A 14,945-nucleotide genomic window follows, 5' to 3' on the forward strand; every position below is an offset into this window, starting at 1 on the left:
AACAAAGAAGTCCTACATGTCATCTCACAGAGGAGGGCTGAAGATGAAGGAAAAAGAAATGAGAGAAGGGATCACAGTGTTCAAGATGAAAGAGGAGCAGTGATGGTCACAGCATTTGCTTGCATTTTGTGAAGACAACGGTCCCCTACGCCAAGTTGGCAACAGCCCTTTACTCAAACAAGACTCTCTTAGCACCAGCAGATCCTAAATTCCCTTTGAAATAAGGAGCTAAAAGTAGATCAGCCCTGTGCTTGCTGTTTGTCTCACCAATATACCACAATCTGAGGACTACTGTCAACATTAGTCCACCTGTCACCTTTTCTGGGACCCACACTTGCCTCTATTTGCTCATTGTGGCTCTTGGTGCTTAAGGAGCTGCCCTTCCTGCTGCCTTTGCAGGCTTGGCCATAAGCATCTACTTGTCTATGCAGTCATGTTTAGGGATCGGTGGGTTGTTTATAGTGCCTTGTTCCTCCGATATTTTATTTGAAGAGCTGCCAGGCTGAAGCTGAAAAAAGCTTTTCTTTCAGAGAAACGCCTACAGTGTTTTCAAATTAAGGATCCAATCCCCTTTTCCTGTATGTTACCACAATGACATAAATGACCGATGCTATTTGCATCTTCCCTCTTCCCCAGTAAACCAGCCAAACTATTGTTTTCTCATGTTTTTAGAAATATTTCACTACCAGTAAAGTCTTGATTTTTAGCCATTCTCATGCTTATACCTTGAACCCGTCTAATCAGCTTGAGAAAAAATGTTCTAAAAGGCCTGCGCATGACAATACTTCTGAGCAGAGATTAAGACAACTTTTGGGGGGACAAAAGCCGTTTTTCCAATTTTACCTCTCTAGATTTTCACCTTGACCTCCCCATTCTGATTTTCAAATTAAATTTACCCTTGTCAACCACAAAGTCCAAAAGACTAACTGAACAGCAGCATTTGATAGTGGGTCAGGTCATTCACTCATAGGAGTTAACCTAGTCATACTACAGAAACCAGAAAGGCAGATTTCCCTCACTGCGAACATGCACACAGAATTTTTCTCACATGCCAATTCAAGGAACAAATTATCAGAATTATAGCTAAAATTTTAGAGAAAGGCAAGCAACATGTTAATGGAGTCATTTATGGAGAATAACTACTATTCTCCATGTGACCTTCCATAAATCCCTGGTTAATCAACGCTAGTTCTATTGAGAAACACTTCAAAGAGATAAACCATAATAATCTGGATGCCAAAGAGCCATGTTAGAAAACTTTAGTTATGTAATCCCAGCACTTTGGGAGGCCGAGACGGGCGGATCACGAGGTCAGGAGATCGAGACCATCCTGGCTAACACGGTGAAACCCTGTCTCTACTAAAAAATACAAAAAACTAGCTGGGCGAGGTGGCGGGTGCCTGTAGTCCCAGCTACTCGGGAGGCTGAGGCAGGAGAATGGCGTGAACCCGGGAGGTGGAGCTTGCAGTGAGCCAAGATGCAGCCACTGCACTCCAGCCTGGGCGACAGAGCGAGACTCCATCTCAAAAACAAAAACAAAACAAAAAAAAAAAACTTTAGTTCTGATCATTTTATTCCACACATAAGTGTACAAGCACATGGTGGATTCATCATATTCACTTAACTAATTTATTTCATTTTGTCTAGTTTTTTTCCTTCTTATGCAATCAGCTTTTATTCTCTAAGGAAAACCTATTCCTAAGGCTAGGTTTGTCTAGTTGAACTTAAATGTTTTGCAAGCTGTTTCCTCTCTTTACTGAGCATCACTCAAATTTAACTACTCCTTGGAAACAATTATCAAACTATGACCACTACCAATTCCCCCCATTCCCATAAAAAAATATATATATATATTCTGAAAGTTAGAATGCTAGACAAAGCTGGGCGTGAGCTCCTGCCTACAATCCTAGCACTTTGGGAGGCTAAGGTGGTAGGATCACTTGAGGCCAGGAATTCGAGACCAGACTGGGCAATATAGTGAGACTTTCTCTCTAAAAACTAAAAATAAACAAAAAAGCCAGGCATGGTGGCACATTCCTGTGGTCCCAGCTCCTTGGGAGGCTGAGGCAGGAGGGTCACTTTAGCCCAGGAGTTTGAGGCTGCAGTGAACTATGATCACACCACTGCACTCTAGCCTGAGTTACAGAGTGAGACCCTGACTCGGGAAAAAAAAAAAAAAAAAAAAAAAAGAATGTTCATCAAAATGCAAGTGCTCTGGTTCCAGATTCTGATTCTGCAATAAAAATCAGGTGACTTTGGTACTTCACTATAAAGTTTTACTTCTTATTTTATACTACCAATCAAGTAAGAATATGCTCTCTATACACTAGGCTATTGTGATGCTGAACAGCCGAGAGACATCTCTTCCTTTTCAGAGATGAAGCTTACCAAATAGGTAATTAGTCTGCCTGGTTAGCTGTGGCTTCAATGTAATTACAGTCTGCTATGTAGATTCTATCTTAATTCCTCCTTCACTATCCTCCTGTCCCCCATATTTCCTATGAGTTTGGTTCTCATTGGCCTTTCACTAGCTGGTGAAGTTAGAAATACTGTATTCCAACAGTCCAATGCTTTTTCAATTGGAAACAACTGGTAATAACTAATATGTGTTTATAGAGTAGAACCCATTCCCCAAAAAAGAGACATGTCAGCTTGCTATTTTTCCAATTCATCCATGTAAACTGACAGCAAGGAATGAGAGGGAGAACAGGGTCTTGGAGGGAAAATAATAGAGAGACAGGAAATGCTCCAGTTATCCTGCTTCTCCACGTAGGATAGGGCATAGAGGGCTGAATAGAGGAAAAAGTGTTTCTGGTGTACAAATATTTGGGTGCATAGGATCGATCTAACTGTTCCAGTCTTCTACATCCTTACTGATTTTCTACTTATTCTATCCATTACTCAGAGGCAGTGAAACCTCCAATAGTAATAGATTTGTCTATTTCTCCTTTCAGTTCTATCAGATTATGCTTCACCTATTTTGAAGTTCTGTTATTAGGTGTGTACATATTTAGGTTGTTAAGCCTTCTTGATGAACTGACCCTTTTATCATTAAGAAATGTCGCCGGGCGCGGTGGCTCAAGCCTGTAATCCCAGCACTTTGGGAGGCCGAGGCGGGTGGATCACAAGGTCAGGAGATCGAGACTATCCTGGCTAACATGGTGAAACCCCGTCTCTACTAAAAATACAAAAAACTAGCCGGGCGTGGTGGCGGGCGCCTGTAGTCTCAGCTACTTGGGAGGCTGAGGCGGGAGAATGGCGTGAACCCGGGAGGTGGAGCTTGCAGTGAGCCGAGATCACGCCACTGCACTCCAGCCTGGGAGACACAGCGAGACTCCGTCTCAAAAAAAACAAAAAAGCAAAAAAAACAAACAAACAAAAGAAATGTCTCTATTACTGATAATATTCCTTGTTCTGAAATCTAATTTGTATAATGCTAATAAGTCACTTTTTCTTTTGATTCATGTTTGCCGGGTATATTTTTTCTGTCCTTTAACTTTTGTAAACCTATGTCTTCACATTTAAAATGGTTTCTTGGCCAGGCGTAGTGGCTCACGTCTGTAATCCCGGCACTTTGGGAGGCCAAGGCAGTGGGTCACCTGTGATCAGGAGTTCAAGACCAGCCTGGCCAACGTGGTGAAAACCCATCTCTACTAAAAATAGAAAAATTAGCTGGGTGTGGTGGCAGGTGCCTGTAATCCCAGCTACTCAGGAGGCTGGGGCAGGAGAATCACTTGAAGCTGGGAGGCTGAGGTTGCAGTGAGCCAAGATCACGCCATTGTACTCTAGCCTGGGTGACAAGAGCAAAACTCCATCTCAAAAATAAATAATAAATAAATGGTTTCTTACAGACAGCTTTTTAATCCAATCTGACAATCTCTGCCTCCTTTCACATATATGTAATATAAATATAACATGTACATATAAACATATGTTTAACATATATACATTTTAAAAAACCAGAATATTGATTGCATGACTAATCACTGAAATTCTTAAGATTAACTGGATGACGCAACTGCTGCCCTCTTGGGTGTAGGTGTTGTTCCTTCAGAGTCCATGCCTAAATCTGCAGTATACGATGTTTAGGTGCTTCATTCAACCAGTCGCAGTGGTATTTTATTTTAGCCTTGGCAGTCTAGTTATACTTTCTCTTGCCCTTAGCAGGGGAGCCACATTTGCTACAGGTTGACTTCTGAAGGCGGTAGGCCTTACAGCCACAGAGGCAGCACAACTCGTGTATCGTATCACGACACTTTCCAAACAGCGATGTTCCCTTCATCTTATTATCTTTACGGATACCTGCCAGACACCCTCACCAATGAATCCTTTTGCTGTTACACAGGGCCAAACATTCTCAAATTTCTCCCCTCAGCTCCTAACTGAGGTCAGAACTGTGCAGGCTCCCCAAAGGTCAGACTGAAGCAATGGACACAGTGCAGCTTCAGCTCCACAATTATGGGCTTGGTCCCCCAGGCATCAGTCAGCAGCTATTCTTCTGGCTCAAGAGGGCCGCTGCATGCCTTTTTCCTGCCCACCAGCTCCCTTTATCTGGAAATTTGCTGGCCTCCCCAAGGAGAGCCAATCTCTGCCTTTTAATTGGATGTTTCTTTACCCTATACTGTTCAGTAAGGCAGCCACTAGCCAAATGTGACTATTGAGCACTTGAAATGTGACTAATTCAACTAGAGATGTACTATAAGTGTAAACTGCATAGCACATTCAAAGAGAAGGTAAAATATCTCAATAGTATTTTGACTACATGCCAAAATGACATATTCTGGATATATTGTGTTAAATAATGTTATTTTATTTTATATATTATATACAAAATATATATTTGATATATTATATTACATATTACATATACATAAATCAAATATATATTACATATATAAATATATTATTTTATATATTTTTATATATGTTATATAATATGTATTAATATATTATATATTATATATATATATTTTTGAGACAAAGTCTCACTCTGTTGCCCAGGCTGGAGTGCAGTGGTGTGATCTCAGCTCACTTTAACCTCCACCTCCCGGGTTCAAGCGATTCTGTGCCTCAGCCTCTCGGGTAGCTGGGATTACAGGCGCCTGCCACCACACCTGGCTAATTTTTGTATTTTTAGTAGAGACGGGGTTTCAGCATGTTGGTCAGGCTAGTCTCAAATTCCTGACCTCAGGTGATCCACCCGCCTCTGCCTCCCAAAGTGCTGGATTACAGGCGTGAGCCACTGTGGCCGGTCTATATTATATGTTTTTATATAAAAATATATTATTTATATATAACATATATTAAATATACATTTTTTATATATGTGTATATTTTTAAATTGAAACAGAGTCTTGCTCTGTCACCTAGGCTGGAGTGCAGGGGCACGATCTCGGCTCACTGCAACCTCTGCTTCCTGGGTTCAAGTGAATCTCCTGCCTCAGCCTCCCAATTACAGGCACACACCATGATGCCGGGCTAATTTTCTGTATTTTTAGTAGAGACAAGGTTTCGCCATGTTGGCCAGGCTGGTCTTGAACTCCTGACCTCAAGTGATCCACCCGCCTTGGCCTCCCAAGTGCTGGGATTACAGGCATGAGCCACTGCACTCGGCCCATTTTACTTTTTTAAAAGTAACTATTAGACAATTTAAAATATGTGGCTCACATTATATTTCTGTTGGATAATGCTGACCTAGGTAATTTACATTTAACATCAATGTGGTTGGGTTTAAATCTACCATCTTGCTCTTTTTTCCTATTTGTTCTATCTGTCCTTTTTATCTTTTTTCTTCTTTCCAACTCTTTTGGATTTTTAAAGTTCCATTTTATCTCCATTATTGGCTTAGTAAATATATCTTGCTTTTAATTTTTATGTTTTAGTGGTTACTCTATGATTTACTATGCCTTTAACTTATCATAGTCTACCTTCATATAACATTATACCACTTTATGTAGAGTATAAGGATCTTCCAATAGTATATTTGTCCATTTTGTCTCCTTCTTTGTGCTGTGATATTTTACTTCTATATATTATAAATCCCACAGTATGTTGTTTTAGTTCTGCCTTAGTCACCTCTCTTCTAGACATATAAAAAAATGAGAGCAACTCCACTCCTCTTCATTCCTTTGTGTAGACTGACATTTCCATTCACAATTTTTCTTCTGCCTGAAGAACACATAATATTTCTTCTGGTACAGGTCTGCTGGTGATGAACTCTATCAGCATTTGTTTGTCTGGAAAAGTACAGCCTTATTTTTTGAAAGATATATTTGCTGGGTATAGAATTTCTACTGACAAATTTGTTTCTTCTGCAGTACTTTAAAGATGTAGCTACATTGTCTTCTGGCCTACATTATTTCTGACAGTTATACCTATCTTTGTTCTTCTGTACTTAATGTGCCTTTTTCCTTCTGGTTGCACTTAGTATTTTTATCACCAGTTTTCAGCAACTTGATTACTATGTATTTTAGCATGATGTTTCTTCTACTTGGGGTATAGAGAACTTCTCAAACTTGTCAGTTCAGTTTTCAAATTTGAAAAATCTTCCATCATTATTTCTTTAAATAAATTTCTAACACCACCTATGCCCCCACCTTTCCTTCTGGGACTCCAATTACATGCTTAACCTGTCTGGTATAATCCCACAGCTCACTGATGCTCTTGACATCTTTCTTTGACTTTTATTGTGTGTCTCATATTCCAGTTTCTACTGCTATTCAAGTTTACGAATTTTTTCTTATGAAGTGTCTAATCTACTATTAATACTACCTTATGTATTTTTATTTCAGATATACTTTTCATTTCTAGAAATTCAATGTCAGTCTTGTTTAAAAATATCTTCCATTTCTCTCCTCATGATGTCCATTTTCTTCTAACTTCTTGAATATGTGGAAGATATTTATAGTAACTTTTTAAATATCCTTGTCTGCTAATTCTATTATTTTAGTCATTTCTGGGTGTTTCTTTTCTCCCTCATCATAAATTGTACTTTCCTTCCTCGTGTATTTCTGGTCATTTCTAGTTGGATGCTGGATATTGCAAATTTTATGTTGGGCCTTGTTGTTGCTGGAATTTGTTGTATTCCTTTAAATATTGTTAGGCTTTTCTCTGGGATATAGGTTATCTGGATCGGTTTCAGGCTTTTGAGGCTTGTTTTTAGGCTTTGTGATGGTGGGTCCAGAGCAGCCTTTATTCTGGCCTCAGGTAATCCTCTAGGGTCAGTTTTATTCTAGGGTCAGTTTTATTCTAGGGTCAGTTTCACCCTATTTCTGAGGCAATACCCCTCTGAGGATTCTATTCAATGCCCTGTGACTTAGGAGGTTTTTCTACTCTAACTGGTTGGAACATAAACTACTGACACCTGTGCCGGCTCTAAAACTGTGCTGATCCCTTCTTTCTGGTGGTTCTTTCTCCAGCCTCCGGTAGCTTCTTCTCATACATGCACAAATTGGTACTCAGCCAAAGACTGGAGGGAAGCCCCCCTGCACAGGCTCTACCAGTCCCTCCTTCACAACACACACACCCCACCCTAGAAAGCTGGGGATATTATAGCATGCATCCCTTTTATTTCCCTTCCCTCAGGGATCACTGCCTGGTACTACCTGTTACCCAATGTCTGAAAATTGTTGCTTCATGTTTTGTCTAATTTTCTAGTTAAGCTGAAAGGGTAAATCTTGTTTCCTTTATCATGACCAGAAGCAAAAGTCAGTTTTATTTACTTGTATACCTAAATTATATCCATGTATTTCTAAATTTATCTGATGTCTTTTAAAACAATCCTTAGTCCCTCAAAGGAGAACCATTTGGCCATAAAGAGAAACACAAAGCCTAAAGCAGTACTCAGGACAATAAACCTAGAATCTTAAAGTTGGAAGGGATTCCAGAAGTCATCCAATTCAATCTCCAGGAATTAATGCATAGTTTCTAATAATGACACCCATTTGAAAATATTTCCTTCTGTTTCTTGACTGTTTCAATCTACTTCTACTTTTGCAACTTATTTTTCCTTTCTCTGTTTTTCTAAAGAGACAGGGTCTCAGAGTCTTGTTCTGTCACCCACCCTGGAGTGGAGTGCAGGGGCACAATTATAACTCACGGCAGCCTCGACAGCCTGGCTCAAGCAATCCTCCCACCTCAGCTTCCCAGTGTTGGGGTTACAGGCATGAGCCACTGCTCCCAGCGTAATTTCTCCTCGCTTTAACTCCATCCTCCCTTCCTTAATTAGATATTTCTATTAATAACTAATCTCCTGACCCAGTATAGAAATCCCCATCTACAGTGTCTTGATTTTAACAGTCTTCTTGCCTCCTTTGGTATTCTTTATATGGCAGCCAGTTCCCACATTCCATTTTTGAGACGTTTTATTATATTAATCCTGTCAATCATTAGTCCTTTGAAGTTGTACAGAATTTAACCAAACTCACCTATAGAGAAATCCATTTATGAAAATTTTTTTAAAACCTATTGTATGAATAGGTACTGTGGTCTACTTTTCTTTTAGGAACAGGGACGGCTTTCCATACATATTCCAAAAATAGGATTTCTGGGTGTTAATTTCCTTATAAACTGAATCTGATTCCTTTTACTTCCTGGTTCTTATATTCCTTTTTAACTCTGAAAGCCTACGAAGTATGGTACTTTGTTTATAAAATGGTAAGAACAATATATCAGTCACTTATTTTGGACAAAGTTTTAATACATCTTATAAAAAAGGAAACAGAAAAAGAAGATAAATGATTATTAATGAAAATATCTACTTGAGGGAAGAAGAGAATTGAACAGAGGACAAATCATTTGCAAAAGAAGACTGATAGTTCACAACTGAGAAACAGAATTAAGTTTTGTTTTCTTTATAAGACACAGAGTCTTGCTCTGTCACCCAGTCTAGAGTGCAGTGGCTCGATCATAGCTCACTATAAACTAAAACTCTTAAACTCAAGCAATCCTTCTTTCTTAGCTCAAGCAATCCTCCTGCTTCAGCCTCCTGAACAGCTGGGACTACAGGCACATGCCACCATGGCTGGCTAATTTTTAATTTTTTTGTGGAGATGGGGTCTTGCTATGTTGCCCAGGCTGCTCTTGAACTCCTGGCCTCAGGTGATCCTCTCACCTTAGCCATCCAAAGCACTGGGATTATAGGCATGACCCACTGCGTCTGGCCAAAATTCAGTATTCTTCAATGAGTATCAATACTTAAGGATATCTACTAATACTCCATCAGGATGTTAGCTTCTCAAGGGCAGTAACTTTGAAAGCCTACGAGGTATGGTACTTTGAAAATGGTGCTTTTTAAGATAGCTCCCATCATTATTATGGACATGTGAATTGGCACTCACTTTCAAGGATAACATTATTCTGAACTGAAAAGAAATGCACTCCTTCTACAAAAGTTGTGGCTAGGTGTGGTAGGGATAAAGCAGACAAAGAATCTTTCCTTCCTCTCATCTCCTCTAAAATAATGTAATTTCCATTAACTTAGCTTGCTAAAACTCCAGCCTCTGATGGGCCCAGTGAATGGAAAATATGTCCTGATGAATGCTGTCTCTGTAAGGAATCTCACTGAGGTAAATGCCACAGTAAATCGCAAGAGCTCAGCTCATATCCTACTCATTGCTGCCCTCTGGGAGGTTTTCCATGATTTACAACAAACTAAAGCCTACTATCCCTTTAGAATAACTGACCTCTCCCCACCAGCAATGGCAAGAAAAAAAATGGCAAAAGACCACAGATCAAAAATAACGTAACAGTGGATACTTATAACTATCCTTGATTTTCATTTCCTCCTTTGATTTGGTGAACTCTTTTTTTCTATTATTTGAACCAATGTTCTAATATCTGAGCCAAAAGAAGCAAAGAGGGTTTCTTCTAAAGAAAGATAGTAACAAACCATGTCTTCCTTATTATTCTTGGTCACAGATATTATTCAGGGAGTGATGAGCTTCTGAAATTTTTATCTTATAAACCAACTAGTGGCAAAAAGAATGGGGCTGGCTCCAGAGAAAACCAGCATCCTGGACATGATACATGGCTCCTAAGTTCTATATATCTGATCCTAAGACCAGGATCCAATTTAAGATTCTGAGGTGGTAAGATATAGTAGATAAGACCCAATACTTGGGTCTTAATCTTGGCTCTGCTGTTTACTAGCTGTATAACCTTGCAAGTTTTTAAATCTTTCTATGCCTTGTTTCTTTATCTGTAGAATGGAGATGATAAAACTGTCATATCTACCTCCAAAGATATGATGACTATTACAAGAATAAAACACATAAAACATGAATCGTACCTAATGAGGTAAATGATCAATAGTTATTAGCAAATATTATTTGGAAGTTCTTGATCATGCAAAAACAGGATATGGATATCTAAAATATTTAATGATTACTATACTGAGAAACTAAAGATCCTCCACAGCTGTGAAGCTTGAGTATACCCAGATTAGGCAGGGATGCTCACGGAAAGAAGGTACTTAGGAAAAGATACCCAACCCAGTTTTCCTTTGCTGTAAAAATAACCTTCTAAAATAAAATAGGTACTTACAGGTTTAGGTTTAGGAATAGATCAGTTTAAAAATTGTAGTGTAATTAATATACTTAAAATAAACTGGAGTTAGGAGGTGAAGACCGTAACTTTCCCAATACCTCAAATATTTAATAATAATATAACTTTGTCAATGTCCATTTAAAAAATATCATACATAAATGGAGGCTATTTTGGAAAGCTTATCATTCATTTTGTAAGCGATCTAAAATGAGTAGAACTTAGGTAGAAAGGGAAGTAAAACTGGATTCCTATAAAGAAATCCCAAAGTATTCCTTCATGCTGCAAAATGGTCAGCTAATACTTATTTGTTCAGAAGAGATGAACTGCAGAACAAGAGCCTTAAAGAGAGTGAGAATACCAATGAGTGAATGTCTTCTTCAGTGTTCAAATCTTCAATACAAGAAAAGGTAAATTCAGTGGTTCTCAGACTCTTAAATACACCTGAGATGTTTGTTAAAAATGCCTGTCTCCACCACACTCCCTCATGGTTACAAGAATGAAGAGGCCTATGAGAGGTGATTTCAATGCGGGTCATCCATGGACCACATTTTGAGAAATAGTGAGATAATGCCTTAATTTAACTGCCACTTAATGTTTGTTATTTGTATGTAAAAATAGATGCAATATTACCTCGTCATTGAGCCAATTCAGATGGTTTAGAGTTTGAATATCTTTGCGTGTAATGGTCAGGCGAAATGCTTCACTGAGAACTTCATCCTGATTCCCATTACGAAATACATTCTTTATTTCTTTCTCCATTTCCTAAGAAAACAAAAGGTGTCAAGACATCAAACATGCGTGGCTTCAGGAAAACCATATTTCTCACCAAGCCCCATGAAATCCTCAGACTATATTTATCACCATTCGATTGTTTATAAATTTACTGTTAATCAGTTTACTTCTATGTAACATTTTGGTTTCTATTCCTTCCCAGTAATCCCTGATTACTTCTTTACACTTCATCTAGTCCTCCCTTCTCTTTTTCAGCACAACATTCAGATCCTTGTTTCCATATTAATTCCTAAAATCTGAAATAACCTTCTGCTATCAAATTTTCTAAGCCATGAGAAAAATTAACTATATTTTATATCTCTGGTCCAAACAACTTCCTGAGAAACAGATTTTTTTCATGAAAGGTTATAGTAAGAGAGTAAAGGCAGTATCTTTTAGAAATTACTTTCTTAGAGATCTTTTTTTAAAATATAAAATACAGAATTCAGTACAACTATAGTAAGTGTGTTATGCTCACCAGCTACAAGGTAGGTTTCAAAGAGACGTATGGATAAAGAAACGGATTATCTAAAAATGTACACAGACCTCCATGTATTTTCTAAATTTTCTATAATGGGTTTTATTACTTAAAAAAAAAGCAAACCTCAGCTTGCAATTTAGGATCAAACTATTGTATGTGTGCAGTAAGTAAAAATGCACATGACAGGAAAGACAAATGTATTAAATACTTCTCCACTGAAGTTGTTAAAAGCCACCAACAGTTCTTTCATAAATTTTCAATATTTTAAAAATAAAGCCCAGATTGGTATGTAAAATAAGTGAAAGCAGAAATATACAAGAAAACTTAAATACCAAGTGTTCTACGGCTTTTTTTTTTTTTTTTTTTTTTGAGATGGAGTCTTGGCCTATCACCCAGGCTAAAGTGCAGCGGCACGATCTCGGCTCACTGCAACCTCTGCCTCCCGGGTTCAAGCAATTCTCCTGTCTCAGCCTCCTGTGTAGCTGGGATTACAAGTGCCTGCCACCACGCCCAGCTGATTTTTGTATTTTTGGTAGAGACGGGGTTTCACCGTGTTGGCCAGGCTGGTCTCGAACTCCTGACCTCAAGTGATCCACCTGCTTCAGCCTCCCAAAGTGATGGGATTACAGGCGTGAGCCACCGTGCTTGACCACTATTGCTTTTATGTTTGAAATTCGTCCGAGAGATTCTTTCTAAACATAATGCTTGGTAGTGTAGAAATTAAGTGTATGTAATTTACCTCTGTAATTTCAGGAAATTCATCTTCACTATCAGTTAATTTATGACCTTTTTTTTGTGTTTCTTGGGCAACAGTAACAGGAATCTCCTTTTCAAGAGGTACACGAAGATGCAGTTCTACTGAATCATGTACTGAATGTTCCCGCTCCTGCAATCTCTGAAAGATAAAACTTCAGAATAAGCAGGATAAAGAAATCTGTGGCTGTTCCTTGACTTATGATAGGGTTATGTCCCAATAAACCTGTCATAAGTCAAGGAGCATGCTGAAATGCCTATTGCTTTCGCTTTTTTGTAAAGTCAAAAAATCATTAGTCAAACCATCACAAGTAGGGGACTATGTATATTTGTCTTATGTACAATGAGTAGTACTGACTGAACAGACCGAGAACATTTACCACATATCATAACATGCTATGCTACCATACGATCTTGGAATTACAACAGCAATTACCCAAATCTGGGTAACTTTCCAAAATAGTTTCTATTTCGATGTACTATTTATTTGCAATATTATTCCAATTTTCTTTTTTACCTGGTTTTGAAGCTGTAAGGCCAATGCTTTCTGTTCTTCAATCTGGCGCAATCTTTCTCGTGCTCGAGAATCATAAACACTAGTTCTAGAAAATGAAAAGGAATGTGACCAAATGTAGACCACTCTCAGTATCAAACATATTGTTGATGTACACTGAGTATTAAATACAGAACCCTCACAAAGAAAGTCTAAAATCCTTACACTAACTTATCAGCCTTATTTTAAGACATAGAGTGAAACCACATAATGTTACTGAAATTACTCTACTCTTTTTACGGACATTATTATTATTTTTTATAGAGATAGGGTCTCACTATGGTGCCCAGGCTGGTCTCAAACTCCTGGGCTCAAGCGACCCCCCTACCTTGGCCTCTCAAAGTGCTAGGATTACAGATGTGAGCCACCACACCCAAACTATTTTTACTGAAATTACTAAAAATATCAGTGCATTGCTAAATGTGAACGGATGACTTGTTAACATTTGTAAACACATAGTTCTTTTCTTAACATGCTTTTAAGATTATAATGAAAGCAAAACTTCAGTCCGGAAATCCAAAAATGGGATTGAACCCCAAAGGAGAAACTAATACAAGATATTGCTGAAGTTTAATTCAAATACTGTATTTTTGATAGATTTTTAAAAAATTACCGAGACCAAGGGGTTTGGATAACTCAATAAAGTAAGTTCCTTAAACAAGACTAAATGCTTTCAGTGATTTTGCAAAGTCCAGAAATATGAATTATTTAATAAATTAGTTTTACAAATGCCAAAATAGGATCATTTATTGTCCCTACTACATAATAGCTAACTCTATTTTTCCAATTTAATTTAGCTTCAACAATTGTTATAGATTTAATAAACATAAGTGTAGAAATGTTCCAACTCCAACAAAATTTTGAAAACTCATCAACTTAAAAGTATAAACAGGTACTTTTTTCTTTTTTTTGAGACGGAGTCTTACTCTGTTGCCCAGGCTGGAGTGCAGTGGCATAATCTCGGCTCACTGTAACCTCCGACTCCCAGGTTCAAGCAATCCTCCCACCTCAGCCTCCCACGAAGCTGGGATTACAGGCGTGTGCCACCACGCCCAGCCAATTTTTGTATTTTTAGTAGAGATGAGGTTTCACCATGTTGGCCAGGCTGGTCTTGAACTCCTGACCCCAGATGATCCACCCGCCTCGGCCTCCCAAAGTGCTGGGATTACAGGCGTGAGCCACCACACCCAGCCTAAACAGGTACTTCTTATTGGCAAAAAACAAAGTGATTGAGAAGGAAAAATGATACCAAAAATAACTTACAATTCTTTGATCCACAGCTCTGCCTGGAAGAAAGTAGAACTATGGGTAGGAAAAGAAAAATTTGACAAATGAGCAGGAGGCTTATGAGAAAATGAAAATATTTTCATCAATAAAAACAATAATTTAAATAGTTTATACAAATGCTTTACAAGTATGGAATAAGTAAAAGGAATCCAAATGACATAAAATAACTGTAATTAGGAAATAAGGAGACACAGTCCTTACGCATACATATTAGTTAAAATCATATGGATACATATTAGTTAAAAAGGTGACCCAAAGTTCAGCAGAGATATTATATTTGGCATAGCTCCCTACTTGCATGAGAGACCAACATTACGTGAAAGAGGACATCACTTCTCAAAATAATACATTAAGCTAGAACATTGCTCTTCCCAAATGATTCAGATTGAAAAATGTATTAAAAATCCCCACCCACAAAATAATCTACATCAAATGGCTAACAAGCCAATGAGCCAAAGCAGAGAATCAGCAACACAACTTCATTCCAAAGATGACAGGTCAATTCTAGGTCCATGTGGCTCTTGCTGACAATCCAAGTGATATGCTGGGCAGAGC

General features: G+C 38.3%; 1 protein-coding gene and 1 pseudogene across 10 annotated transcripts in view; both read right to left on the reverse strand.

The window, feature by feature from the left end:
- Window positions 1-14,945, reverse strand: part of SENP1 (SUMO specific peptidase 1) — a 69,143-nt gene that overhangs the window by 15,092 nt on the left and 39,106 nt on the right. For all 10 annotated transcript variants that reach the window (XM_021922259.2, XM_009180625.2, XM_009180630.4 and 7 more), the window contains 4 exons: window positions 14,367-14,405; window positions 13,068-13,152; window positions 12,537-12,692; window positions 11,176-11,307 (listed from right to left, as the gene is read on the reverse strand). In XM_021922259.2, coding sequence (XP_021777951.1) covers window positions 11,176-11,307; window positions 12,537-12,692; window positions 13,068-13,152; window positions 14,367-14,405 — 412 coding nt within the window. The remainder of the gene's footprint in view (window positions 1-11,175; window positions 11,308-12,536; window positions 12,693-13,067; window positions 13,153-14,366; window positions 14,406-14,945) is intronic.
- LOC108580966 lies at window positions 3,888-4,837 on the reverse strand (annotated as a pseudogene).

This window comes from Papio anubis, chromosome 9 (genome assembly GCF_008728515.1).
Source record: "Papio anubis isolate 15944 chromosome 9, Panubis1.0, whole genome shotgun sequence".
Lineage (NCBI taxonomy): Eukaryota > Metazoa > Chordata > Mammalia > Primates > Cercopithecidae > Papio > Papio anubis.